Genomic DNA, 25,429 nt, shown 5'->3' on the forward strand with positions numbered 1-25,429 from the left:
AGGAGCCACAATGTCATCCTTGTAGTCTTCAAAACATAGCCCTACTGTTTAGTCTTCACAGCACTATTACACGTGAAAAAAACCGCTGTGTCAGTTCTTCTGTGTTCTCTCGGACGACCGCCGGACCACAATAATGAGAGTTGGAAAAAGTGTGACACTCAGCACACAGACAACCACAACAGGAGATTTCAGGACAGTGAGTTTATTTAACAGCGAATTGTGACAGGGAACACAATTTATTTATTTTCCATTGCATTGTAAACCATGTCTAAGACAACCGTGTCATTCACCACATATTCATAAACACCCTCTATGTCATAGAGAGACTTTGTAGGTGGACAGCGGGGGTGGGGGGTCCTCGATTTCTAAAGTGCTATAATGCACAATTCCTCTTGGAGGAAGAGAACAGAGGCCGTGAAATGAGCTCAGACCCCCCAAAAGGCCTCCAAGGTCCCCCCAGCTGCATTATTCATACACCATGTTTCCTGTGACTGACAGATGGTGTTCAGTGTTTACTTTTTTCCTACTGAGTGTCTGTGTGTGTGTGTGGCTTTACTTATTGCATATCAGTGAGCTGGTTCGTGAAATTTCTCGGTGAATGTGTAAAGCACAAATCTTTAGATTGAAACGTAATAAACTCTTCACTATATTCATAATACATCTCATCTACGTTACATTCTTATATTAGATTCGTTTAGAATATGTACGGGATATACATTTGTGGATAACTGGTGACGGCTGACATAGTGAACACCATCACGTTGGGTCTCTTATAATGACCTGTTGTCTCAGCCCTATGGATCCAGTTTTACAGACATACATAAGCTGACATGTTCATTTCATTCAAGACTTCTGCACAGAAATAAATCAAGACTTTTAAATCACGTCTGCAAAAGCAGCACATGGATTTCCAAGATTTCGAGTATCCAAAGCAGGTCTCTTGTGCCTAATGATCCTTTGTGCTTTCTTTGATTGTATACACTCCGGGTCATACATTTGGTGTTTTAAAAGCTCCTCTGTGTTAGCCCCGCACCCTGGCGACAGATGCTGGACAGATTGGATGGCAGAGGAGGGCAACAGATAGAAAGAACGGGAGGGGGGAGGGCACTGGACCGACAATCAAGAGAATCAAGAGAAAAATACCGCAGTGTCACACTAAGAACTACACATCAACTACACCACTACACCGTCAGACACGCACGCACATACACACAAAAAACCTAATGCACAAGGTCAGTTTAAATTCACAGCAGGGTTAAAGAAAATTGACTTGCGCAGTGTGTTCAAAGTTCGGGCAAAAAAACAGATGAGAACGATCCGAGAACAACGAGGGAGGGGTGGGCTTTTAAAGGAAATCTGGACGAGACAAACGTAGGCATTGTGATGACAATAACAGCAAATACGAAATGAACTTGGAATGTGGAAAAGAAAAAAAAAAGAAAAATTACAGCGGTACTTTATGAAGCCAAGCTCACATGAGCAGACGGGCCATCTTATTATCTGCCGACATGGCTGGAGGTGCCAGATGATGTCCCTCACTGACCTATGGCTTTCAGTTAAGACATTGATAACGCTGAGATTAGCTCGAAGTGATTCAGTCAGTGTGGCCTTGGTCGTTAGTGCAGCCACTGTCATATTGCAGCCACCTCATGAAAGAAGCACCATTCAAAACAGACAGATTGTCTTTACCGTCCGATGCCAGCAGGTCTCTGTCGGCTTTCACATTTAATTTTTAGAACTCTTTAAGCATTTCTGCGAGTCGTTAACTTAAAACGAAAGACACTTCCCTCTATCGCCGATGCTTCACTGGGTCCTAGCTGATGAAACAGGCTGACCCACACTTAAACAATAGCAATAGGCAATAGGCAGAAATGCCCCCCCCCCCCCAAAAAAAAAAGAAAAAGAAAGAAAAAGAAAACTACACTAGTGTTCCCCACTGCAAACATTTAAGAAAAAAATCTCATTAAAATGTTGCATTTAAGTTCATATGATGTGTCCGGCGTTAATATTCCTTCATTCGATATGTCCACATCGTCATAAAACATAAAAATCACCACAACATGAATTGACAAGGGGAGCTGGAGAGGTAGGTGTGCAAAAAAGCCATCATTTACAAAACAAACAATAAATCCTAAAACGTCAAGTTCATATCATCTGCATGTTTACAATATAGTTAAGGTGGACACTTTGACACAGGAAAAGAAAAACAACACACAAATACATAGTGCTATACTGCCCACAGAAAGGAATATCGATAAATAAAGCTCACTCCCACAAATTAAATACACTGAAAAGTTGCATCGTGTATCTACAGTGCAACAGTGCAGTTGACGAGCTGCTTGAACGGTGGGAGCAAGGAGGGAATGTGATTGGAATAATACACTTCAAAGTCACCTTGATCTCCGGTGAGATAAACCAATGGCAGCGCTTCAGTGTCGTGATGCATAAACAAGATACAACAGGGCTGCTTTCCCTCGCAGCTTAAAGCAAACAAAACCCTCTAAAGCAAATAAACAGATGTTTGGTTAAAAAAAAAATCATCGAGTACACTGAAAACGCATTAGTGTGATTTTCTGATATCCAAAGGATTTTTAGCTCTTTGGGTCCTGCCATTGAATTCAAGTTTGGATAAAGAATTCAAACTGAATATGAACTCATCTGTAAACAAAAATAATTTGGTCTGCATCTGATGTGAGGATGAAATGCTCTGGACTTACTGGCTCCACAATGGATGACTGTATTCATAAATCTCAGGAGGTGAGGTCTGACCGTTTGTTAGCATCAATAATTACTAATAATCTGGCTTTCCATTAGAATTACTTTCAGCTCATTTAGTGTTCACAGCAATGCTGTCCGTCTGAATCCACCGTGCATCACGCGTGGCAGAAAGCTGCTTGCTGCACTTTAGGTCGCAATCCAATCAGTGATGTCACAGCAGGTGTTTTCGGTCGCCTGACAAAGGCTAACTAAACCCCCGCTGTGACATCAGTGATTGGGGTGTGGGCAGGAGTGCGATGCGCTTGACCCATAAAAAGGCGTGAGGGCGCAGCTGTTTTGTGATTCCGTCAAAGTTCAAACAAAGTTTACGCATGTAGTTTGTAGTTGAGCACCGATTCTCACACTGGTGCTTCAGTCCAGTGTGCATCCACGAAACAAAGCTATAGTCGTAGTGGGGGGGGCAACAGTTAAACCATTGTGGTAGTGCAACACATCAGATGGAACCTGATCTACTTAAAAAGCCATGGCAATCAAAGTGTGCTCAGAGCTGAATGGCTGGGTTCATTACAACCACTTACAGGAAGGGATGTGGCTCCTATGGAAAGATCATAGCGATTGTGCTGGTATCACATCAACACGTTGCCTCTGTCTTTGTCTGAAACAGAGGCCTGTGTTACTGTAACTCGTTGTGTGTTACCTTTTAAGACATAAGGTTAAGGGAAGGTTGTGTTTTTGATTTGGTTTTTTTTGTTTTACAGGACTAATATTCTTCTACTTGCCTAAGTAAGGAATGTGCATTTATTTTTAATCTGATCATCATCATTTATAATTTATAGTTTCAAACCAATTGGTAAGATTTCATCTGTCACTTAAAGACTAAAATTTGGTACTGTAGGGTGGCAGAACTGCAGCAACCGAGGGCAGTACATCTGCTTTAAAACTTTAACAATCATATTCAAAAAGATAAGTACAATGTTGTAATTATAAAGTGATATTCTTTTTAAAACTTAAAACAAGCTGATATTTGTGGCTTTATTTCCAGAGAGCTGGCTAAACCTGCCAACTGGATTTTTTTTTGTGCCGCCATAGGCAGCTTGGCAAACTAAGGCTCCCTCCTGAATGATTTGAACACATTCAACACAAAAAATTGAAAACAATCTGTACTAATGGTCACGCTCGGACCCATCACAAACTTCTCTCGGTATGGGATGAATCTTCGCGAAGTTGGTGTAATGCATTATGGGAGGGAAAGGCAGAAAGGAGGTGCTCCTTATTTGTCTTTTTTAGGCAAGAAGCTGAGGATAAATTCACCCACGCCCAGGAAGTAGACCACCTGGGCGATGCCAAACAGAGGAGCGATAACCAAGGCTCGACAGTAGGCTCCCTTCAGGAAGGCTGATGGACCCTCGTTACGCATGATTTTCCTGGGGAACAAACAGGAAAACATTAGATTAACCCAAAAACACATCCAGCACCGGCAGACATGGCAGGTGACTGTACATAGCACTTTGCACGTGCTGTAAAAGCATAATTAGGTCACCTGATGCAGTCAGTCACTCCAGCGTACGTGTCTTCTGTGTTCCCTCGGGTCAGCGACTGCAGTCTAGTCTTTATAACTGCAACACAGTGAGTTCAGGTGAGTATAACACCAAACATCAGTGCAAAGACTGTGGAAACAGTGTTCTCAGTGCCACTGCTCACCATCAACGGGGTTTACAGCCACAGCTGCCGTGCTTCCCGCAACACAGCCTGATATAAATGAAACATAGAAAGGAGCAGGGCCCTCTGCGCCTCTTTTTCCAAAGTTATTCAAGTTGGCGAAAAGGGGGAAATAGATAATAGAGAATGGAACATCCCTATAAAATCAGAGAAATAAAACCATGACAGTAAGTTCTGGGAAATTCACTAAAACTACAAAAGTACAGTTGCCAAATCTGTTTTACCTGAGCAGCGTGGCACCAAGGCCTTTATACAGCCCAGCAATGCCCTTTTCCCTCAGTAACTGTCTGGTAATCTGCATGGCTGTCGGGGATTTCGTCTCCACGGTACCTGCTGCCACTGTCTCTGGCATCAGCTTCCTTTGAGCAGCTACAAATTGCAGGGAACATTAAAAGAAAAGTTCAAGCACTCGATGCTAAGAGCAGGTATACATGAACAAACATTTTGGATTTGTAACAGAAAAAAAGACAATAAGATAAAACTGTTGTCATCTCTGACGTGACCACATGAGGCCACTGTTACTACACAATGTCACAAACAACGCAGTATTTGCTAGATTAGATCTCCCCTTACCAATCCGCCCAGCATCTTGGAGCTGAATTTTCAACATCTCCATAGGAGTTGTGACAATAACCTACAATTAGAGCAAAATAAAGGTTTCACATGAACTGTCAACATATACAGACTGTGAACAAATTAATCTGAAACGACTGATTAGTACAGAGAGTGGAGGGGGGAACAAAACAAGTACAGTGTAAATCGAATTTCATCCATTAGTTAAATGCCAACTCTTGTTTTCCTCTCTAATCCACACAGTAGTAACTAGTTAACTGGATTAAGGGTGAGATGGTCATGTTCTCAGCTGCAATCTTAATCCAAGGTCTGCTACACTTAATCTAATCACATTCCTCGGGCTTGAAGCCTTTGGCCTCATTGACAACAGGCATTTCCTTCTGACTCACTCACTCAGCGCACATGGCTAAGCACTCTCACAGAGTCTTATCTGATCACTCACGTCTAGCTGCCAGAGTATAGCCCGCTAACGGGACAGCATCTCAGTGATTAGAAATCATTCACTAAAAAGGAATATTACAGGTCACATTCAGATCACAGATAACACTATCTGCAGTGAGAAACTCCCAAGTATGTTTTATGACTACCACCTCTCATTTAAAGGTGGCTGTGGTTAATTCCAGCTGTAGGCAGAGACAAATGAGGTCCAGTAGTTTGGATGTGATCTGACACTGGCAGTGTTAAAGCTGGGTGTTCCAGATGGAGAACAGGAGGATGCAATTAAAGAAGCGCCTCACTCACTCACCTGGCATGTACCTGCACCGCAACCGGCCAACATCTCTTTGAACAGAGTAATCTTTCTGGAGAAGCAAAAGGTAAAAGCGCGATCAGATTAAAGCAGACACTAGACTGACAGTGTGAGAGCCAGACAACTTCATTTCCACAGTCCTCGAAAAAGGAGTTATAACCACTAGTGCTGGTGATGCTAATCTTTGTCTTCCATATCAACATGTCAAGCACAAGGGCAGATTAATAATTCACAAGGCGAGCAGGTGGGCCAGACAAGTCAATCATTCATCAGCCTACATGTTTGTCTCCATAGCGATGGAGATGGATGCCCCAGAGAGCTCCAGGGTTGTCTGCACAGACAGTGCTCATGGTGGATAACAGGTACTTTTTTATTCAGCAGCACACCGTGATCGGTTTTTGACATATGTAATGTGATTCCACTGTGTGCCAATTATATTTCACACGTACATGTAACTCTGTATTTAGAAACCAAACAGTTAAAAAGCCAGCGTGAAGAGCTCGGTGCCTCTGAGAAGATGACAGAAAATGGGGGATTAGCTGGAGCCTTGGTGACACTAAAGACAGCTAACATGTCAGGTTATATGCTAGTAAACACGGCAGTTAATTACAGTGGGAATTAGAGGAGTGGGCAAGTGTCAATCTGCCTGTCAGCACTTTCATTTCTCACCCATCCTTGGAGAAGTGATGCCTGAAGAAGTCGTTTGCAGCCAATTTGATGGCTTTCTCCGGTGTGACTAGCGTTAAGTTCACGGCAGCTCCTGAGAGGATAAAAATGGCAGAGAAGGAAAGTAAGACACAAAGAAGAAGAAGAAAAAAATAAGTATTTAAGTACTCTCTTTTTTCTTTACAGTTTGTGAGTTTTGTTGTTGTTTAACTTTGTGTACCAGGTTTTTCTTGATTATTGTAATGGCTGTATGTTTAGCCTTTAGTACATGTTACTACTGTAACCTGGTTTGCACTGGGATTTAAAAGTGTTTATATTTTGATCTTGTTTAGTCTAGCGTTCCCAGCATCCTCTTGTAACTTTTTAAGTCTTCATCTCTGTCAGGTGACTCCCATCTTAGTTATTTCCTCTTGTGCCTTGTTGTAGGTTTGACTTCCTTTGTTATTGTCTTAATTAGTTTTAGCCGTTTCTTGTTACCCCAGTGTTTCCACTTCCCTGATTACCTCATGTGTGTATCTATAGCCTCAGTTTCCCTTTGTCCTTTGGAAGAGTGACTGTTATTCACTCATGTGTGTGACTGTCATTGGTTGTTGTGTCGTTCTTATTTTGCCACATGGGATTTATATTCTTGGAGCAATAAAAAAACACTGTTATATTTTCTACGTAAAAACTAATAAAGGGAAATCTATGTTTCTTAAAACTGTGTCTTAAAAAAGACACATGAAAAACCACCACTCCCCATGTTATCTCATGTTAGACTTTCCACATCTGCAGAATGCAAAGATACACTTAGGTCTGAGTGACATAAATTTCATCATCAGAGGGTGAATGTGAGGCTCTGTGCTCTGTGCAGATATCCATGTCCCTGCCAACTACACTAAAAAGCATCAACTATTAAAACATTGTTTAAGTGAACACCAAACAGACTTGATACGCGCATAACAGGAGGTGCTTCAAGCACACAAGCCTACACAGGTTAGAAAAATGATTACCTTATATTTAAATGAGTTTACACATTAATCACATACAAAGTCAAAAATCTTCACTTTACCTCTGTACATCCCAAAATATCCCTCTGACCGAATGGTCTTAATAAGGCAATCTGACCTGTAACACAAGCACAACAGTTGTGGTATGTCAGTTGAAGAGCTGCCTGATAGGCTGAGTGACACTACACAAGGCTACTGTGGATTAAAGCTGGAAAAAGAAAAGAAAGTCATACATGCTGGTGTAAAGGCGAGATCCATTTTGCTGGTTTTGGAGCCGAGTCTTGGCCAGGTCAATGGGAAACACACAGGTCACTCCGATTAGGCCAGCGATCCCCCCATTGATCAATTTGGCAGGCAAACTGGATGAAGGTAACAACCATAAACACAAAGACAAAAATATCAAATGTGGATGGTCACTATATTAAAAACAAAGCCACAGCTGCAAACCTCTGTAACCTTACCTGATCTGCTTGTCAGCCATTTATCTGAAGCCCTGACTGGTCAAAGTTTAATGCGTCTGCTAACTGGCTGGTTTGTTGTTAAGAGTAGTGTTCGGCTGTCCGGGTGGGATTATGTAGCGGGACTATCTTCTGTCCACTTGACTTGTTCCAGCTGTTGTCAGGTCAAGCTAGGGGATATCTGTAAAGAAACAGAAAAAGAACCGGTCCCATCTATCACTGTCATGAAGTCGCCCGAATGAGAAAAATTTCAAAGGTTACCATGAAGCAATGTCACCTCTACAAATATTACAACATGGACTTGCTTTGGTAGCAAGTTACGGCAACAAGTATAAATATATATGCATGCTTCTGCTCAAAGCAACTTATATTAAATGCATTGAAACTAAAAATCTGCCATAGGTTTTGCAAACCTTCCTATTAAGGTTATTCTGTTTGTTTAGTGCTTTCAAAAATGAGATGAAAATTATGTAAATGCCTGCAATGGAAAGTCAATATACCAAAAAATGGGTTTTTACGCTTTGGTGAAAGATGGGCGGTGACACGCTACAGTCCTGGTGTCTGTGGATACTTCATTATGCTCTGTATATCCCACAGTTCACAGACGAGCATAAATATTTCCACTCTAACCCAGGTAAACTTTTTAAAAAAAATAACATCTCAAGTGGGGAAAGAAAGAAGAGGATGCAGGCCTAAAAAAAGCTATCTACAGCAGATGAACAGTATCTAAAAGGTATGTCCTTAAGAACTAGAAAAAAATCCAGCAAAGACCTGACAGAGGACATGTGGCATGCATCCCTCAGCTGATCTATCTAAGCATCACTGAAGCCTCATAAAAAATGGTGTCAGTGGACTGGTGGCTGTTAACAAGGCCTTCTTAAGGAGGGAAACAGGGCGAACATGACAAAATGACTCAAGATCTGGACTGAAAATTAGTAGCAGGTCTTATGGTGTGATGAATCCATATTTACAATTTTTGTTCAAATCACCATCAAAATGTACGGAGGAAGTTAGGAGAGAGTTGGAGCAGGGAGTGTCTACACTCATCTATAAAACATGGTGGAGGCTCTGTCATAGTTCAGGACTGCATTCCAGCCAGTGGTGTTGGGTAATTATACAATTATTAATACAGAAAAATACTGACAGATTTTGATCGAACACAATTAGCATCACAATGGAGTAAAAGCACAACTGGGTAGAAAACACACAATGAACCACTATCAGTCATTAACTGGCCTCCCCAGAGTCTGGACTTCAACGTTATCGTAGCAGTGTGGGATCATTTTAACTGAGATTGTAACAAAAGCAGCCAACATCCAAAGAAGAGCTCTGAATGTCCTTCAGGAAGCCTGGAGAACTATTCCTGAAGTCTACTTAAATACATTACGAGAAAGCTTGACTGAGTTCAGGTTACATTAAAGAATAGATTTGCTTGTCTCAAATATTGTCTTTCAGGCTCATTAGAAATGTTTTTGCCTAATATACTGTATTTCCATTTATGCTGCACAAATCATTGCATCTATTTCCAATTTTCTGAGGGGTGGCTCGAGACTTTAGCACAGCAATGTAGGTCTTTGGTAAAAGTGGAGGTTTGATAAAATGTCTCCTCAACTTTGATGGCTATATTGCCATAAGAAGGTCCTGTTGACAAACTCTTTCACACTGTACAAACTTAAATGTGTTTAGTTTTACATGATGAAAGACAATAAATCAATGTGTGCCATTAATACTTAAAATTATCAACATGTTATGAAAAAGCAAGACTAATCCCATAAATGTAAATGTAGATTTGAGAGAGCTTTAGCCATTAATGCAGACTGATTACTAACTGCTAAACAACTCTGTCACCAGCCAAACATCTGTGCAGCATGTGTGTCCTTGAATGCTCATGTTTTCATGCTTTTACATGCTTTTCATGCTTTCATTGTCAACCTGAGGTGCTATAGAGGAAGCTCATCCCTCTGCAGGCTAAAACAGTAATTATGAAAAAAAAAAAAAAACCTAGATAAAATATGTCTGCAGTGGATAAGATGCACCCTATTTTTGGTACAGAATGCCTTCAGTTTAAAAGGATGCTTCCCATTTCCCCTTTCATTCTCTCCTCCCCCTTCATCCACCAATCACAACCTGCCTCTACATGTGCACTCCGCTGCCTTCTCTCCCTCTCCTGCTCTCTCCCTCTCACCAACCCTCCCCCATCACTTCCCTCAGTCACGAGTCACGACTCTCAAACGCAGCTTTTCCGTCTCAGATCTTTGCTGACTTGTGGGCTTCTTAGTGAAGTACAAATGCTTACAGTTGCACAACACCAATATCACTAATTCCTCGGATCCGCTTTCAGAGACATTTCGCAGCACGAGGTGATGTTTCGGTTTACAGAGGGCATGAATGCAGCTGCAGTCTGGTGTGTTTAGTTTGGATGTGGACTTGAGGCCCCTGCTAGCTGCTCCAGAGGTGGAAGAGGGAAGAAAGGGAGGGGATTGGTTTAGAGCAGGTCAGCGAGCTGTCTCTGGTGTCTGTTGCCTGGGCGTTCTCCTCACTGCTCCTTGGAGCCAAACACAGGCAACTTCACAACCCACCTCCATCGCTCATCTTCCTTTAACTGTTTTCTCGCCGAGCAGCGACACTGCGCCCACATTTCCACTGTGCTGCGTGCTCCTTTTGTTTTGCTCTCGCTGACTTCCTCGCGAACATAGGCATATTAACGCCACGGCCAGCAGTGGAGATATAAGCTGAATTTAAAAGTGGCTATACATTTGGTTAGTAACAGGACTGAATATTAAATGAAAGCCACAAAACTGACATTTTCCTCCTTCTCTACACTGCCTGCAGCTTTTTTTGTCGACTTCGCTTCAGCCACACGCCACAGCTATGTCTGCTCCAGGATCCATCTGACCCCTAGCCATAGCGTGGCTGCGCTGTCTTGTCATGACAATTGGAGTCTGTGTGGAAACAACTAGGACCAGTGTGCAGTGTCCACAGCAAGAGACACTGCTCATCCGCTAAGTTCTTTGCACAGCATAAGAGGAAAATAACAAAGCAGTGCCTCATTTGTAGTTCACATAACCAGGGATTTTTCATGCTCACTGTGGACACAAGTACTTTTAATCCACATACAGTTCAAGCTAAGCGTCTGTGTTACCTTACTTCACAGCAACATTTTCCAACATTTTTGGCCATTTGAAAAACAAAACTACATTTTAAGCTTGAGTAAATGAAACCCCACTTAAAAAAACAAAAGACATTTACAATCCAGGGTTTCCTCTTTGGTGGCCAACAAAATCTTTTATAGGCAGGCACGATGTTGATTTATCGATCAAGGAAGTGAATTACTTCTGGAAAACAACTTAAAAGCAAAAAATGAGACAAAAGTGAAAACTTAATCAAATCAGCCAAGTAAAAGTGACTCAAAGCATCTCTCTGACGCAGACACACACACACACACTCACACAGAGAGTGTTCACACTAAGGTCATATTTTGAGTTTGGACTACTGAAACTGATAAGCACTTATAAGTAAACAATACATGATTATGCAACTCAAGCAGGACCTTGAGCTGAACAATTTAAGCCGGCCCCATAAAACCACCGCTAGACGTTTCTGATTAACAGCCTCGAAGAGAGTCAAGGCTCAGACTGAGACAGATAACAGTTGAGTTTCTGATCCCTATTCTCACTTCAGGAATGGGAGAAAAAATGCTGCCATAGAGAAACAAGAACATGGGAACAACCTACCTAAGAAATATGTGTGAAATTTAGTGCTTCCATCCACGTAATCCTAACAAAGGTGTGCCATACTGAAGCCTTTTTTTTTAATCTAATACAAATATTTCAAATAATAATGCAGCAAGCACAGAAAAGACATTGGATCATTATGCAAGTGACATTAGTAATGTCAGATAAGTAGAATGCAAATGATATTCCTATCATTTAAATCAGCTACAAGCATAATTCCCTCATCTGCCACAGAGCCTGGGCTACTTCTCCTCTCCCAAGTGGCAGCAGGATAGAGGTCTTGCTGACTGAGCATGAAGCATAAAAGGAAGTAAGTAGCAACAATGACAAAGTGCAGTGGTAGTAAGTGCTCAGCTAACGTGACTATGGTTGGATGAAAAGACAGAAACGCACGAAAGTCAAACAGGCCATCGTCATTAGCTCAGCGCAGGCTGTTGTTACCGATCCATCTGTCTCACAAGAAATGATCTGATGAATCAGATGCACACTCTGAGGCGTCCAAGGACAGAGGAGGGGGACAAGGGGATTTCTGCAATTCTCTATCAGATGTCGAGTACTTTTCTGAGCTGCAAGAGCACAGAGGTCACACCTAATATAAACTCAATCTGTCCAGTTTCTTCCAGGGACAAGATATTCCTCATTTTTAATTTATGAATTCAGTTAAGTTTACTGCAAAGCTGCTTCAACATATTATCATTCGGCTGACTTCTATATAGATATTAGAGCATATTTGATGACTGAGTTTAAATTTCCTTACTACACTAAAAGCAACATCTACTGTTTTCACCATGAAGCATCAGCTGCTTGTATTTTGGCTATTTTTGGACAAAAGTGCAGAAACAAGGGATGAAATTTGTGGTGTCACAGATAAATCTGATTGCTACTCCCTCTTCCCTACTGCATCGGGATTATAAATCTAATGCCTACTTATGAAAGCTCTCTCGCAATCTCCATTTACAAAAAGGAGGGGTGGGAGTTGTGATCTTGGCACAAATCATCTCTGCCAGTGGCAGTGCTCTTTGCGGCCATTAAAACTGACACACAGAGCATGCATTGTTGGAAACACCTGCTGGAGATGGGAACCAGAGTCCACAGGTTTCAGGCTGCAAAAAATACCCACTTCTTTGCAAACGAATGGTGTTGTTTAGTCCCTCCTCTGGCACCAACCGTCTCCCTTGTGGCCCAGTTTCCAGTCACACGGGGCTTTTCTCTCCCGTCTCTTCAGTTCTGCTTACATCTCACCTTTCCTACAGCCTCGATAAAGGAATAATCATACTATTGTTGGTCCAGATTCAGCTTTAAAGTATCTGCTTACAATTTACAGTACTGTCCCCCACCATCAGTACCACTACACTTCATTCTCCATTCGGTGCACATACATTAGTGATATTTATCGGTCCTTGCCTAGACATTTTAGCGTACTTTCAGGGAAGGCTGAAAACTTGCAGTTTTCTGAATGAATGCAATGCCAAGTCATGAGTATCACAGTCATACAGGTGTGATAGATCCAGTGGAAAGCACAGGATGACACCCTATACTCAAGAGTGGCTCACCTCATGAATTATTTCAAGCAGTACAGATGCTTTGTTTGGACTACTTCTCCACTACAAATGCTGTTCATCTGAAAAACGTGCTGGTTTTTCATGTACATGTCAGCACACTCAGCAGCTAAATGTTACCTTATGTGTGCACTGAAGGGAGTTTGGGGCCCCAGATGGAAGAGCCAGGAGTCACAGTAAAGTGAGTGGGTACTATGGGAATGGCCTCCGTTATGTATCCTTTTCAGCAATAATGCCATTACCTAATTTTGCAGATTCTTTAAAATGCTGGATCTTTCTAGAAGTGGTCCTAAGTTAGCGTTTAACCAGATGCAACGTGTGCCTTGTCAGAGTCAAAGAGGAGCAGCTTTTACTTTTCTCTGCCAGTTAAAAAAAGGGTAGGTGGGTTTAAATGGGTTCACTACTACAATCCCAGCCCACATGATAACACCGTCACTATGGAGGAGAAGCCGGCAGAAGACGGACTCTGACCCGTTTCTAACCGTAATAACCAAATATCAAAGAAGCTAATATTTGCGTTCAAGGCATTAAAATTTAAACAAACCCCATCATTTGTCTGCAGCACTGCACGTACCCCGGTTGCACCTGTGTGCGCGGTTTGTGGGCCAAATATGAGAAGGCATATTACCGACCACCGGTGTAACGGTTATTCCGCTGTTTCATAACGGTGGGCCAGACACGTTAACGTTAGTCTGCAATAGGCCCGGCTATGAACTAAACATCTTTAAAACCAGCACAGGATAACAAAAAAACCCAAAATCCTCGGCTTACCACATAACGGAAAATTATTTGCTGACCATGAATACGCGACAAACTCACATTCAAGCAAGCTAATACCCCATCTCTCCTGTGCCGTTTTACACATTTAAGCTCAACGTGCCGCCTTTTACCCTATTCCCAGGTGAGATTTCAACGGCTCTAGGCAAACAGGCACATTTTGTGAGTCAGATACCAGACGGTGAGAAGCGCAAGGCTCTGCCTGCATCCCGTTATGTACGTACCAGACACACAGAGCCGCTTCCGCTGTCTCCTCGGTGGTGCTGCGGTATGAAATCAAAGCCTTTACTCTCTGTATCTTCAGCTGACAAACCCACAGTGGCTTACCTACCGGCGTTACTAGCGGTTCAGTCCGGTGGAGGGAGGTAGAGGAGGTGGGAGTGAAGGCAGGCGGGCAGGGAGGGAGGGAGGGAGGGAGGGAAAGAGATGGAGTGAAATAGAAAAAAAACAGAAAAGAGGATTTTAAAAATGGGGGCCTCTAGTGGCGTGTAGTGGAAGTGCAGGAGGTAAAGTTGTAGCAATGGGGGATGGGAGTCGGCGTCATGGTGACGCTTCATCACATCACAATGACCTTGAATACCGAAATAGAAAAAAAAATGGCAGGAGCTGAAATATTGGGGCTGAGCATGCGGCAATAAAGGAGTGAGTCACGACCAAAGAAAGAAAAACAGCTGACAAGTACAAAAAATTATATCCCAGTTTTACTTATAAGACATATTAAAAAAGTGTACATTCATACATTACAAAGATCTAACGTCCTCATATCATACTGAGATTGTGCTGCAGCTAAACTGATTATTCAGTGACCAAAGGCACACAAGGAGGAAATGTAATCAGCTGTAAAAATGGCTTAAGTTTGCAGTTTTAGTGCAGTCCTGTAACATGCTCTCACAGGTCTCAGAGCTGTTTGCTGTCTGAACGGGTACCAGAAATTAAAAAACAACATTAATAGATCCAGTCATTGGTATATTTAAAAAATAATTATAGTTTGTTATTATAATTTGATTCTGAATCAAAAACATGAAATGCTCTTTCAAAATTATAGTGAAATTATGGTTTGAAATAATGAGATGTTTTTTTTAAATGAATGAGACACATTTATAAAGTGCTAAAGAAAACAAATATATAAAAAGTTTAAGATGATTTTGATCAGGACTGTCAAACATAAGGCCTAGGGGGCAAAATCTGCCCAGCAAAGACTCCAATCCAACCCGCTGGACAGCTTTGGAAAATGTTAAGGAGGTCATAAAATTATGACTTTTAACTGCATTTTATTACGTTTTGAGCATGTCTTCCTACTATTCCTAACACATGTTCCTTGATTTTACACCAAGGTAATAGATTCATTAAATAAAATAAATTAAATAATTAAATGACTTAAATGAAGATCAAAGTCGATTGTACATGGCCATCATGTACAATGAGCTCAACATCCCTGCAAGGTATAGGCCATTACACAGTAAATCCATTTCACCTGTTCCTCTGTTGAGCTTATGAAAGGTGCCACCAGCACATAGCCGGTTATCATGATTGTGCACTTCTGCAGTTGATGACAGCAGAACAAGATAGTGGAGGCCCACGGTAAACAAGCAGGTCACTCAAGTGTAAGTCAGCCATCTGTGTCCAGCATGAGCTCATCTACTGCTGTTTTTCACCCAGAGAGGAGCTCTCTGCTTCCAGACCTACTCTCCTCAAAGACTCTGTGTACTTTCTCTTTCCTATGTTGACAATGTCCTCGATCTCTTCGGCCAGGTCTCTCCTGCCGCTCTCGATCATAGCAGCCACCAGCCGAGATACTGCTCCGGGTGCTTCGTTCTTCTGCGCCCGGGCCCAGTGAAACAGCATGTCCAGGACCAAGGCACCCAGATTGTCCCTGGTAGTGAAGGAAAACACACCACTGAAATATATGTTCAAATCCCACAGTAAACTCTTTAATCTCCTACTGTTATATCTGTTATATCTAACGCACATTAGTATTAAAATGTGAATAGATTTGTACATTAAAATCCTACACACAAATGCAAAAACACAGACACACGCACACACACATACATATACATAATGCGTTTTTCTTCCACCTCCAGGATGAATCAATAGAGGGTTTCTGAACACGAGGAGAAGGGGGAGGGCCAGATGAGCATCAGCCTGTGTGTAATCTCCTGCAGTGTCCCAGATGGCTTCGTGATGGCAGTGCAGATTAAAACAATCAAAATTCACTAGCATGTCTCTCCCACTCCGGGAATTTTCCTCCTGTTACATACATCTCACGCCATCTTGTTCCTGGCAAAGCTTTGACTGTGCCATGATGTGTGATCACTCATTCAACAAATGTATTTTTCTCCTTTTCTTTTTTTTTTACCTCTCTCTTGGCTAAAAATGTAAATGACTTAGTTTGACATATTTATTTTTTATATGGCACCCATTACCAAATTATTCATAGATTATTAACAAGAATTTGAGACAGAATTGATAGATAGATAGATAGATAGATAGATAGATAGATAGATAGATAGATAGATAGATAGATAGATAGATAGATAGATAGATAGATAGATAGATAGATAGATAGATAGATAGATAGATAGATAGATAGATAGATAGATAGATAGATAGATAGGTAATGTTTTCACACACACTTCTTTTGCATAGAAAACTATCCACTCAGAGCACATCACAGAGATTTCAGAATGAGGTTGCTTGGGTAACCCTCTAGTGAATTTCCTACTCTGTCATTCAGGGGTATTTTTGAGCACCACTGATTATCACTTCATTCACTCACCTAAAAGTTGAGAGTATTTGACTTATTTGGAGGTTCATAAAACATTAAAAAATGTATTTGACATTACTGCTTTAAAATCAACACCTTCAAGCTCGACTGAAATGTGCAGCTGCCACGTGGAAAAGCCAAATGTCTTCTGGAGAAAAGTTTTGAGCTATTTGGTCACAATGACAAGAGGTATGTTTGAGTGTTTTTCTTATTTGTAGACGAATCTACTACACGTCACTCTCTTCCATTGAGTGTTCTATTAGAATTGAAAATGTGTTTCATGTAAAAGGCTTGTTCACTTAAGTAATTCTAAGTGAACATGATTGTTCAGTCCTACCTGTTCTTGTACTGGATGCGTTCCAGTTCTTGGTAGCTCAAGCCCAGATTGAGGCCAATAACACGCCAGTCTTGTGCTATCTGAAGAGAGATGGACAGCAGGTTGGCTTCTGTCAGGTAGCCACTCTCAGGGTCACCCAGGTTCAGAGGAGGATACTCGACCTCCTCCATGATGAAAGTGTTCTCTGAGTTTAGAGCCTACAAGAACAATAAAGAAAGTGGTCCCTTTAGAGCATAGGGAGAAAGCCTCCTCAGAAATAATGCTTAGAAAACGTTTTTCTGTACTAACAAGAGTCTAGTTTAGAAACTAATAATAATGTATATAGACAGAACATTTTACATGCAATAACATCTTTTAAGATAAGAATAAAATAGGATCCATCTCTTCAACTGACAGGAAGTCTTAGAGGTAAAGTTGTAAGCCACTGGCTGTCGAGTCCTTTCCTCTTTCTGGCTACTTCCTCTGGCAGGTTGCTGGGAATCTCCCCTCTATAAAAGGACACCTGTAACAGAGGTGCAGAGCATATTATCAGTGTTGTCCAAAACCTGTTCAACCATAAAACACATAAAGCACATTTACTTTTTTAAATGTGATTCATTATAATCAACAAGAACATTTATTAGGAATTAATCTCCTTTAGACCCAAACTCCATTGGGCAAGAAGTATTATACATCAGCCCCTGAGAATAGTTTTATGTTGTTGGTCGCTCTGTGGTTCCTTGGAAAAACAGGCTGGATTACACTGTTTCCAGTTTAGAATAACAATTCCTTTAAATTGATAGCCCAGGGTCCACGGTTTATTGAGTTAAACCAAAATTGCCCTCAAATAATGGAGCAAGCACACCGCAGGGCAGCGAGGAAGAGTTTCTTTATTGCCACGCCGAAACTGATGCGATTCTTTATTATCATTGTGAAGTGGGTGAAGTGTGTAATTCTCTGTCTAACACGCTTGCAGTTCCAGAATGATGTTTGTTGGGTAGGGTACTACGGCATTCCCATGTGAGCTCCACAGAGTAAAACTGACGAGGACAGATCTTTGTCAATAAACCAGTTCTCCACATAGATGCCTCTGTTAAAAATGTTCTCTTATTCACCATGCGAGGAGCACAAGTCTTCTCCTTGGATATCTTACTCATAACAGACATTATCCAGACATATACAAGCACACAGGAAGCACCAGTGAGTTTACTAGAAGGAACTAAAACTGAAGACTTTTTCCTTTTTATTCCCCTTTCCATAAAAACTGCACTATATCCATTAGGAAATAATGGGAGAGAGACCAGCAATATCTAATATTCTAATGGTGAGTAATTGCAACAGAGAATTTCATTAGTTTTCAATCAACTGTTTTAGGTATCCTAGGAAGGTACAAGCTGTAAAAGAACCATTTTTAAAGAAAGTGTAGTCTTCTGACAAATCTCAGCTGTCAGGCTTAAAATTTGGATTTATAGGTCCACCCAAATAGGTACCTGGCACAAAGGACACACAGATAGATATCAGTGAAGCAGATCAGGCACACCTCACCTCCCACACACATTTGGGGATAACTACTTTCTTGCTATCTTTGGCTTCATGTTGCTCTAAAGAAAACATGTGAAAAGAGATTTATTATCTCTGAACTAAGGCATGGGACATCTGAGAAGTACTGAGAAGATGATATATGCCTCAAGAGAATGTGTATCTTTTTAGTATTTACTTTACCTTCATCTCCCCAAAGGTAAGGTCATTCAGCTGTCTACTTTTAACAGAGTGGGGTCTTCTGAGGCCATTCATGGAGAAATTATATCAATTCCCATGTGCTTCCACACATTTTTTTTTTAAAACCAACAGATTTAAAGGTATGTGGGGTGTATGTATGTAATGTTGTGCTATCTTAAAAATGCATACCTCACATTAAGTGTTCTGCTTTTGCTATAGACTAAAACGCTTGACCACAAGTTTTGATTCAATTCTGAGCTACCAGGACTGGACCTGCAGTGTTTTGAAAGGTGCAACTAATATTTTTTCCAGCTCCAATATATGTAGCATACAGGAAAATGATGAGCTAAAATACCATAAAAATAAACCACAGGACTGAATCAACACCACTAAGACAGGATCACAAAAATCACAGCAGTAAATATTATAGAATTGTTTTAACCTGTAAAATAGTGTAGGTCACATCTGGTCCCATCATGTAGAAATTGCTGCACAAGCTTGTTAAAGGATAAAGTGCATGATGGCACTTTCACAGATGTGACCTTCAAGCTCGTTTATACTGTGAAAAGTCCGTTTTTGTTTTTTTTCTTATATACTATATTTGCATGCAAGCCTGTGAGTTTAAAAAATGTGCTTTCCTAGTTAAATATAAAGCAGACAGTGTGTGCGCGTGGTGGTGGGGGGGTGGGGGTCTATGACTTACCTGCCCCCTCACTGGTCCCTTCTGACCCTGTGCTGAACAGATATACACTTCCTTCAGATTCTTCAGGCTGGAGTAAAACTCGAAACAGAGTCTTCCCCCCACACAGTCTGGTCTATCTGGAAAAAAACAGGGAAATATCAGTGTGAGACAAAAAGTTATGTCAGGGCAATCATTACACAACCGCACATCATAAGACCTCAGAAGAAAAGACAAACAAGCTAAAGTCCTCCTGGCATTGATTAAATCCTTAAAAGAATCATCTGTATAGGTTTAAACACATATTTAATTTTTGTCCAAAAAGATAACTGATTCTCCTTTAAAATGACCTTTGTCCTGTTTATCGTGTGCAAATCTAGTAGTTAATTTTCAAATCACGATTTCCAAACCACAGCGACATTGTATTCCTAGGAAAAAGTATCCTTTAAGTCAATGAAAATGTCATCACAAACAAAACATTTAAAAAGGTTTAGCGCTTTGGTGGTAAAAAATTTTTTACAGCAACAAAATAGGTTGTGTTATTTTGAGCCATGTTTTAACTGTTCCTCTTCTCCCCTTCTTTGCTCCTATGTGTCTGTTTCACTGTGACAAGCAGGGAGGGGAGCAGAGGAGAAGAATAAATGCACACAGAAGGTGAAACAGTGAACAGAGGACGTAACCCAAACCCAAAGCAAACTATGAAAAATTGAGTCTGAAACCATTGCAACATAGAAATGAAGCTTTTTGATCTGATTACATAGTTATCTATGAATGTGCTGCAAATATTATGTAAATCTTGGTTGTGATTCCTATATCTGACAACTTCACCCCACACGTGCTGAAGGACGATGGGATTTCTCCCTTAGATTGGTTACCCTGGCTGACAATACAGTTCAGAGGAGAAAATGCCATAATGGTATAGTCTGCCCTGTTCACTAATGATATAAAAACACCATCCATCCATCTTCTTCCACTTATCTGTATCAGGGTTGCCAGTTTAGCTCACTGTGTGAGCAGTGGCAACCATGTGATCAGTACAGTAGATTTGATAAAAACTCCAAATCAACCTCAAACAAGTTTCTCTAAGGCTTCATACCTGTGCTGATTTCTAAGCCTCTTTCAAAGCCAGCAAAGAACTGCTCTCCTTCCAGCAGGTCACACAGGTCTGAAGGCTGGGGTCCATCATATTGTTCTGACAAAGACTGCATTCTGCTCTCTACCTGTGCAGGAAACACCACAACCATTGCTTAGCACCTGAGCATGCAGTTTACACCAGAAACAAATCAGTTCAAAGTCATACACTACCAAGGCTATGACACCACCCACAGTGGCTGACTCTGTGCACAGTGACAACACAGGAAAAAAAATCACCACAAACCTTGTTAGAAGGTAAACACTGCAGCAGAACCTGTGAAGGATCAGTCTTCCTCTGGAGGACCAGGAACTGGACCTTGAACTGTTTTAACCTCTGGTAGATCTTCCTGACCACCCCACTGACGCAGCGCTGTGTAGTATACCAGAGCCAGTACCTGTAGTGGTACACACATTATAATCCTACACTGTAAATTACATTTCAAAAGTGCTTTATGGTGATATAGAGCTGACCCTTACCAGGAGAAATGCGTAATGTAGAAAATGGCATACAAATGGGTAACATAGAGAGAGACTTGTGCTGTGATGTCAGTCCAGGTTTGGGCAGTGGGATCTCCATGGAGCAGATGCAAACAGGACATATCAACTGTATGGCCTGCAAAGAAAGGGAGAAAAACATTAATACACACTAATGTAATGTGTTATTACACATGTGTGAGCATTAGGAGGGCCTAATGTACCGGTGACACCAGATGGCAGGGGAATCTGAACTTTGATTGGCTGTAGAAAATGCATGCTGGGAGTCTGGGAGAGACAAAGTAGGGGGCTGACTCTGGCCTGAGGATCACCGCACAGCGCCTGCACGTCTGACATAGACACCTGCAACACCTGCAAATCAGGAAACACCAAAGTCTTGCAGACCAGACAAGAACAGTGATATCAATCATGTGTAGGTACTGCTGCTAGCTGACCTGTAAAGTGATGGTGCGAGTCTCCACTGTGGAATCCGGAGGAAAGTGAAGCTTTACTCCAGGATCAGCACTTGACACCAGTAAGCCTCCGGCTGGTGTGACAGAGCAGCTGTCCTTTACTGGGCGAGACACGGCCATAAACCAAGAAAAGTGGTTCACTGAGCAGCATGCCAGCTAAAGGTACAAAAAGAAGCCAGTTTCACCACTAATATAGTAATACTGTTTGTCCAAGACAAAAAAAAAAAAAAATGTAATAATATCCATTTGCAGTAGCATGTTTTATGGGTTACCCTGGCTGGACGTCCCCCAGGGCGACTGCTATGGCTCTCACTTCCTCTCCTTAGCTCAGTGGGCAAAGTACTCCATGACTGTCCATCAAACGTCCGCACCACCACCTCCTTTCTTTTTGTCCGGTGATATGGCACACATACCTCCACAGGCTGTAAGCATTTTAGAGGTGAGATGCATTTATCTCATGCAAGTGCAAGAAAGAAACAGATAGGAAATAGCAAATATTTGATGGAAACCACTCAAGTTACTAGTCACATTCACACATTCATACAGTGCTTTATTTTGTGTATTTTAAGCCCATTATCTATCTCACATCCACACCTATGGCACCTGCTAACCTAACGTGCAAACAAACATACAGAAATGGCCCAGGAAGCCTCAAACCTGGGGCTTTTTTTTTGGCATCAGAAAAGCGTTTGATACATACATTCACCAGCCACTTCATTAGGTACACCTGCTCAATCCCTTACTGATATCAGAGGCCAGAGGAGAACGGCCACACTCCTTTGAGCTGATATGAAGGCAACAGTAATTCAAATATCTACTCGTTACAACCAAGTATGCAGAAGAGCATCTCTGAATGAACAACACATTAAACCTTGAGGCAGATGGTTAGCAGCAGTGGAAGACCACATCGGGTGCCACACCTCACAGCTAAGAACAGGAAACTGAGAATACAATTTGTACCAGCTCACCAAAATTGGACAGTGGAAAACTGGAAAAACATTGCCTGGTTTGATGAGTTTTTTGGGAATTCTTTTCTTGGTAAACTTTGGGCAACTTACTACCAAGTAAGCATCATTTGAACACCACAGCCTAGTGTTACTGCTGACTAATCTCTTTATGAACACAGTGTACCAATTTTCTGATTCCTGCTTCCAGCAACTGGTTTCTTGGATATGACAAAGAACTCACTTTACTCAAATGGCCTCCACAGTCACCGCATCTAAATCCAGTAGAGCATCTTTAGGATGTGGTGGAGCGGGAGATTCGAATCATCGATGTGCAGCCAACAAATCTGCAGCAACTGTGTGATGCTATTGTGTCAATTTGTACCAAAATGTATAACACTGTGCTGAATGTATGCCATGAAGAATTAAGGCAGGGGGCCAAACCTGGTACTAACAAGGTGAAACGAATAAAGTGGCTGATGACTGTATAACTAATATTACAAAAGAACTAGGTTGGTCATGTTTACCCGAGTGCGTAAATAACTAAGGTTCTAAACAAATATGTAAACAGAGGTAAAGTTTAGTTTCTCCACAGCCGCAAATCACAAACTACCAAATCATGATAACTAAATAGTTATGGAGTGTTCCTATACGCTTTAAAATACCTTTAAAAATGTGACTCCATGAGGACGAAGTTCCAGCGGACGACTAAGAAGGATCTCATGCTCCTCCAGCTGTACCCACTTTCGCTGTGGCCTCTTCTCGGCCCAGGCCAGTTTTGTGGCTGTCACTATGCATCCTGGGGGGAACACCAGCTCAGCCCCCCCTGGGAGGAACACATGACACCCGGCAGACGAAATGCAGAAACTAAAGAGCAAAAGGAGCATCAAACCTTTTTTTTTTAATATAGCTTGTATCAATTTAACTAACGGTATTATTTCAAAGAATGAGAAAATATGAGCCTGCTATGAGTGACACTGTACCTGTGCTGATTAAACCCAATGTGCAGTTCTGGGAGTTTTGTTTCTGCTTCATCTGGTGAGAAAAAAACACAGTTAATATGCTAAAAACAAAGTTCAGCACTGCATGTTCAGGATCAAAATACATTGAGCTCTAATCGATTTTAAGCTCCTGTTTTTCTCTGTTCACCAGGTGTAGGAGAGAGAGGAGGAGGAGTTGGAGGTCGTCCCAGGGGATTGTCACGGACGTCTATTTTAAGCAGAGGCAGTTTGTTCAGACAGAGTGGGATCAGACGGAGGTCATTGCTGTAGATGACAAGTTCCCTGAGTGAAAGGAGAGAGCCTGGGCAACAAAAAAAGACAATGTTACTCTTTTTGAAGTGCTCTGGGACCAATTTATCTTACATTAAGTGATTTTTCACTAGACACACCCACTCACCCTTATGCCCTTACCCATGCTCTCTGGTAGCTGCTTTAGCTTGTTCTGGGACAATTCCAGCTTAACAAGCTCCTCCAGTGAACCAATTTCGTCAGGTAGCTCCTGGAGGAGGTTATTTGACACATCCAGAGTCTGTAGTGCTTTCAGTTGACCCAGACCCGGGGGGAGAGACACCAGCTCATTCCCCAGGAGGGAGAGGTAGGTGAGGGAGGAAAGCTGGCTTATATCAGAGGGCAAAGCCGAGAGGTGGTTGTGACAGAGGAGCAACGAGGACAACATGGGAAGGCTAAGCAGACAGGATGGTAAACAGGAGAGCTGGTTGAAGGAAAGATCCAGGTGCACCAGATGGGAAAGTAAGGAAACAGATGCTGGTAAGGTGGTGAGGAGGCCAGGCAGGGGGTCACCTCTTGAGTCATGTAAACAGTGTCCTTTAGTTAGAAAGAAAAATGCAATTAGAGCAGAAGAAAAAGACAGAGAATCACAGAAGAATTATCATTCTATGACACAGTATTACATAGTTTAACTTAACTAAAGGTAACAACTAAAATGCAATGAAACACGTATGGTGACAAGCAGATGACACTGAATTAAATTTATGAAAAAAGTACCCCGAATAGCCAGTGATCGTAGCTTTGTCAGATGGGACAGGACATCCAGTGCACCATCCAGCCCTGCTTTTTCCTCAGAGCCCAGCCTCAGGTACTGAAGGCCCTTCAGCTGCCCCGGGATGGACTCCCAAAGGAGGGGCAATGCAGCTGCACCTCCCCGGTACACATCCAGGGTCAATCTTGTATCAGTCAACACAGCTGAAAGCTCCACGGAAGGAGGCAAGGGTGGAGACAAGGACAAGGGAGAAGAAGATGAGGAGGAAAAGTCGGTGTGACGGCTGGAGGAGTATGAGCAGGAGGGAAGGGTGGATATGGAGGGAGCACAGGTATCCATAAGGCTGATGGGAGACACAGAGGGGGGATCAACAACATCTCCCTGCTCTCCAAACATAGTGGGACCAGTCATCCTCTCCTGTTCGTGATTCAAAAGTCCCCAGATTCCGTGGGCCAAAATTTCTGCAACTCCACCTGAAAGGCTGCATGCAGGTGTAACCTCCACCTCTCCGTCTTCCGTGCTGGCTGCATGGCATCCACAATCTTCATCGGGAGGCGCGTCGTCTTCGCTGCCTCTGTCCATTGAACACACAGTCTGTTAGCTGATTTGCACCTCGCCCAGTACTTTCCTGAGACTTTCTCCCCGCATAACATTTGTTATGTACAGGTCATGTCATTACATCCAGACGAAGCTAAGAGGCTGCCATGAGAAGGGACGAACAGTTTATGTGTGGCACAAGTTCTGAATTAGTTTAATCTAACCACTACGAAGCAAAACGTTATTAGTTATGGCCATAGCTATAATTAAGAACAAAAATGCTAATTAAAAAAATATCCGCTCACTACGGTGGAGCTCTTAGTATTCGCTTTAATTAACCAGAGCTGTTTACGACTTAATGCAACGTTATTAGATTACTAACGTGTAACAAAGGAGTCTGGTTTCTTAACTCTTTATCGCTACTTCCGGAAACCAGATTGTTTT

At 41.9% G+C, this 25,429-nt stretch overlaps 2 protein-coding genes across 4 annotated transcripts; both read right to left on the minus strand.

The window, feature by feature from the left end:
- Positions 1-186: 186 nt before the first annotated feature.
- On the minus strand, positions 187-14,352 carry slc25a22a (solute carrier family 25 member 22a). Of its 3 annotated transcripts, XM_084933593.1 has the most exons (12): positions 14,166-14,352; positions 12,726-12,859; positions 7,875-8,052; positions 7,647-7,772; positions 7,476-7,531; positions 6,428-6,518; positions 5,756-5,810; positions 5,011-5,071; positions 4,662-4,806; positions 4,420-4,574; positions 4,259-4,334; positions 187-4,142 (listed from the first exon to the last, which is right to left on the minus strand). In XM_084933593.1, the coding sequence occupies exons 3-12, from the start codon at positions 7,892-7,894 to the stop codon at positions 3,989-3,991; spliced, it is 939 nt and encodes a 312-aa protein (XP_084789719.1). In that variant the 5' UTR covers positions 7,895-8,052; positions 12,726-12,859; positions 14,166-14,352; the 3' UTR covers positions 187-3,988. The 3 variants fall into 3 exon arrangements, with proteins under 3 accessions (XP_084789719.1, XP_084789717.1, XP_084789720.1); XM_084933591.1 differs by lacking the exon at positions 12,726-12,859 and having other exon boundaries at positions 14,166-14,351; XM_084933594.1 differs by lacking the exon at positions 12,726-12,859 and having other exon boundaries at positions 14,273-14,350.
- Positions 14,353-14,624: 272 nt separating this feature from the next.
- pidd1 (p53-induced death domain protein 1) lies at positions 14,625-25,425 on the minus strand. Its single transcript, XM_084933595.1, has 15 exons — positions 24,454-25,425; positions 23,860-24,273; positions 23,597-23,749; positions 23,431-23,482; positions 23,113-23,314; positions 21,776-21,925; positions 21,486-21,659; positions 21,255-21,402; positions 21,034-21,169; positions 20,801-20,951; positions 20,519-20,642; positions 19,447-19,562; positions 17,440-17,547; positions 17,046-17,242; positions 14,625-15,814 (listed from the first exon to the last, which is right to left on the minus strand). The coding sequence occupies exons 1-15, from the start codon at positions 25,028-25,030 to the stop codon at positions 15,580-15,582; spliced, it is 2,937 nt and encodes a 978-aa protein (XP_084789721.1). The 5' UTR covers positions 25,031-25,425; the 3' UTR covers positions 14,625-15,579.
- Positions 25,426-25,429: the final 4 nt, after the last annotated feature.

This window comes from Perissodus microlepis, chromosome 7 (genome assembly GCF_051167445.1).
Source record: "Perissodus microlepis isolate ML-2025 ecotype Zambia chromosome 7, ASM5116744v1, whole genome shotgun sequence".
NCBI classification, from domain to species: Eukaryota; Metazoa; Chordata; class Actinopteri; order Cichliformes; family Cichlidae; genus Perissodus; species Perissodus microlepis.

What these genes read in the sequence shown, in the direction of transcription:
- pidd1 (XM_084933595.1), bottom strand. Translation starts at nt 25,030, where the DNA reads ATGGACAGAGGCAGCGAAGACGACGCGCCTCCCGATGAAGATTGTGGA. An exon ending in TACATTACGCATTTCTCCTG is followed by an intron (nt 20,952 to 21,033) that starts GTAAGGGTCAGC and finishes GTACCACTACAG; the next exon opens with GTACTGGCTCTGGTATACTA. An exon ending in AGTGTTTACCTTCTAACAAG is followed by an intron (nt 20,643 to 20,800) that starts GTTTGTGGTGAT and finishes TTTCCTGCACAG; the next exon opens with GTAGAGAGCAGAATGCAGTC.
- slc25a22a (XM_084933593.1), bottom strand. Translation starts at nt 7,894, where the DNA reads ATGGCTGACAAGCAGATCAG. An exon ending in ATGGCTGACAAGCAGATCAG is followed by an intron (nt 7,773 to 7,874) that starts GTAAGGTTACAG and finishes ACCTTCATCCAG; the next exon opens with TTTGCCTGCCAAATTGATCA. An exon ending in TCTCGCCTTTACACCAGCAT is followed by an intron (nt 7,532 to 7,646) that starts GTATGACTTTCT and finishes CTTGTGTTACAG; the next exon opens with GTCAGATTGCCTTATTAAGA.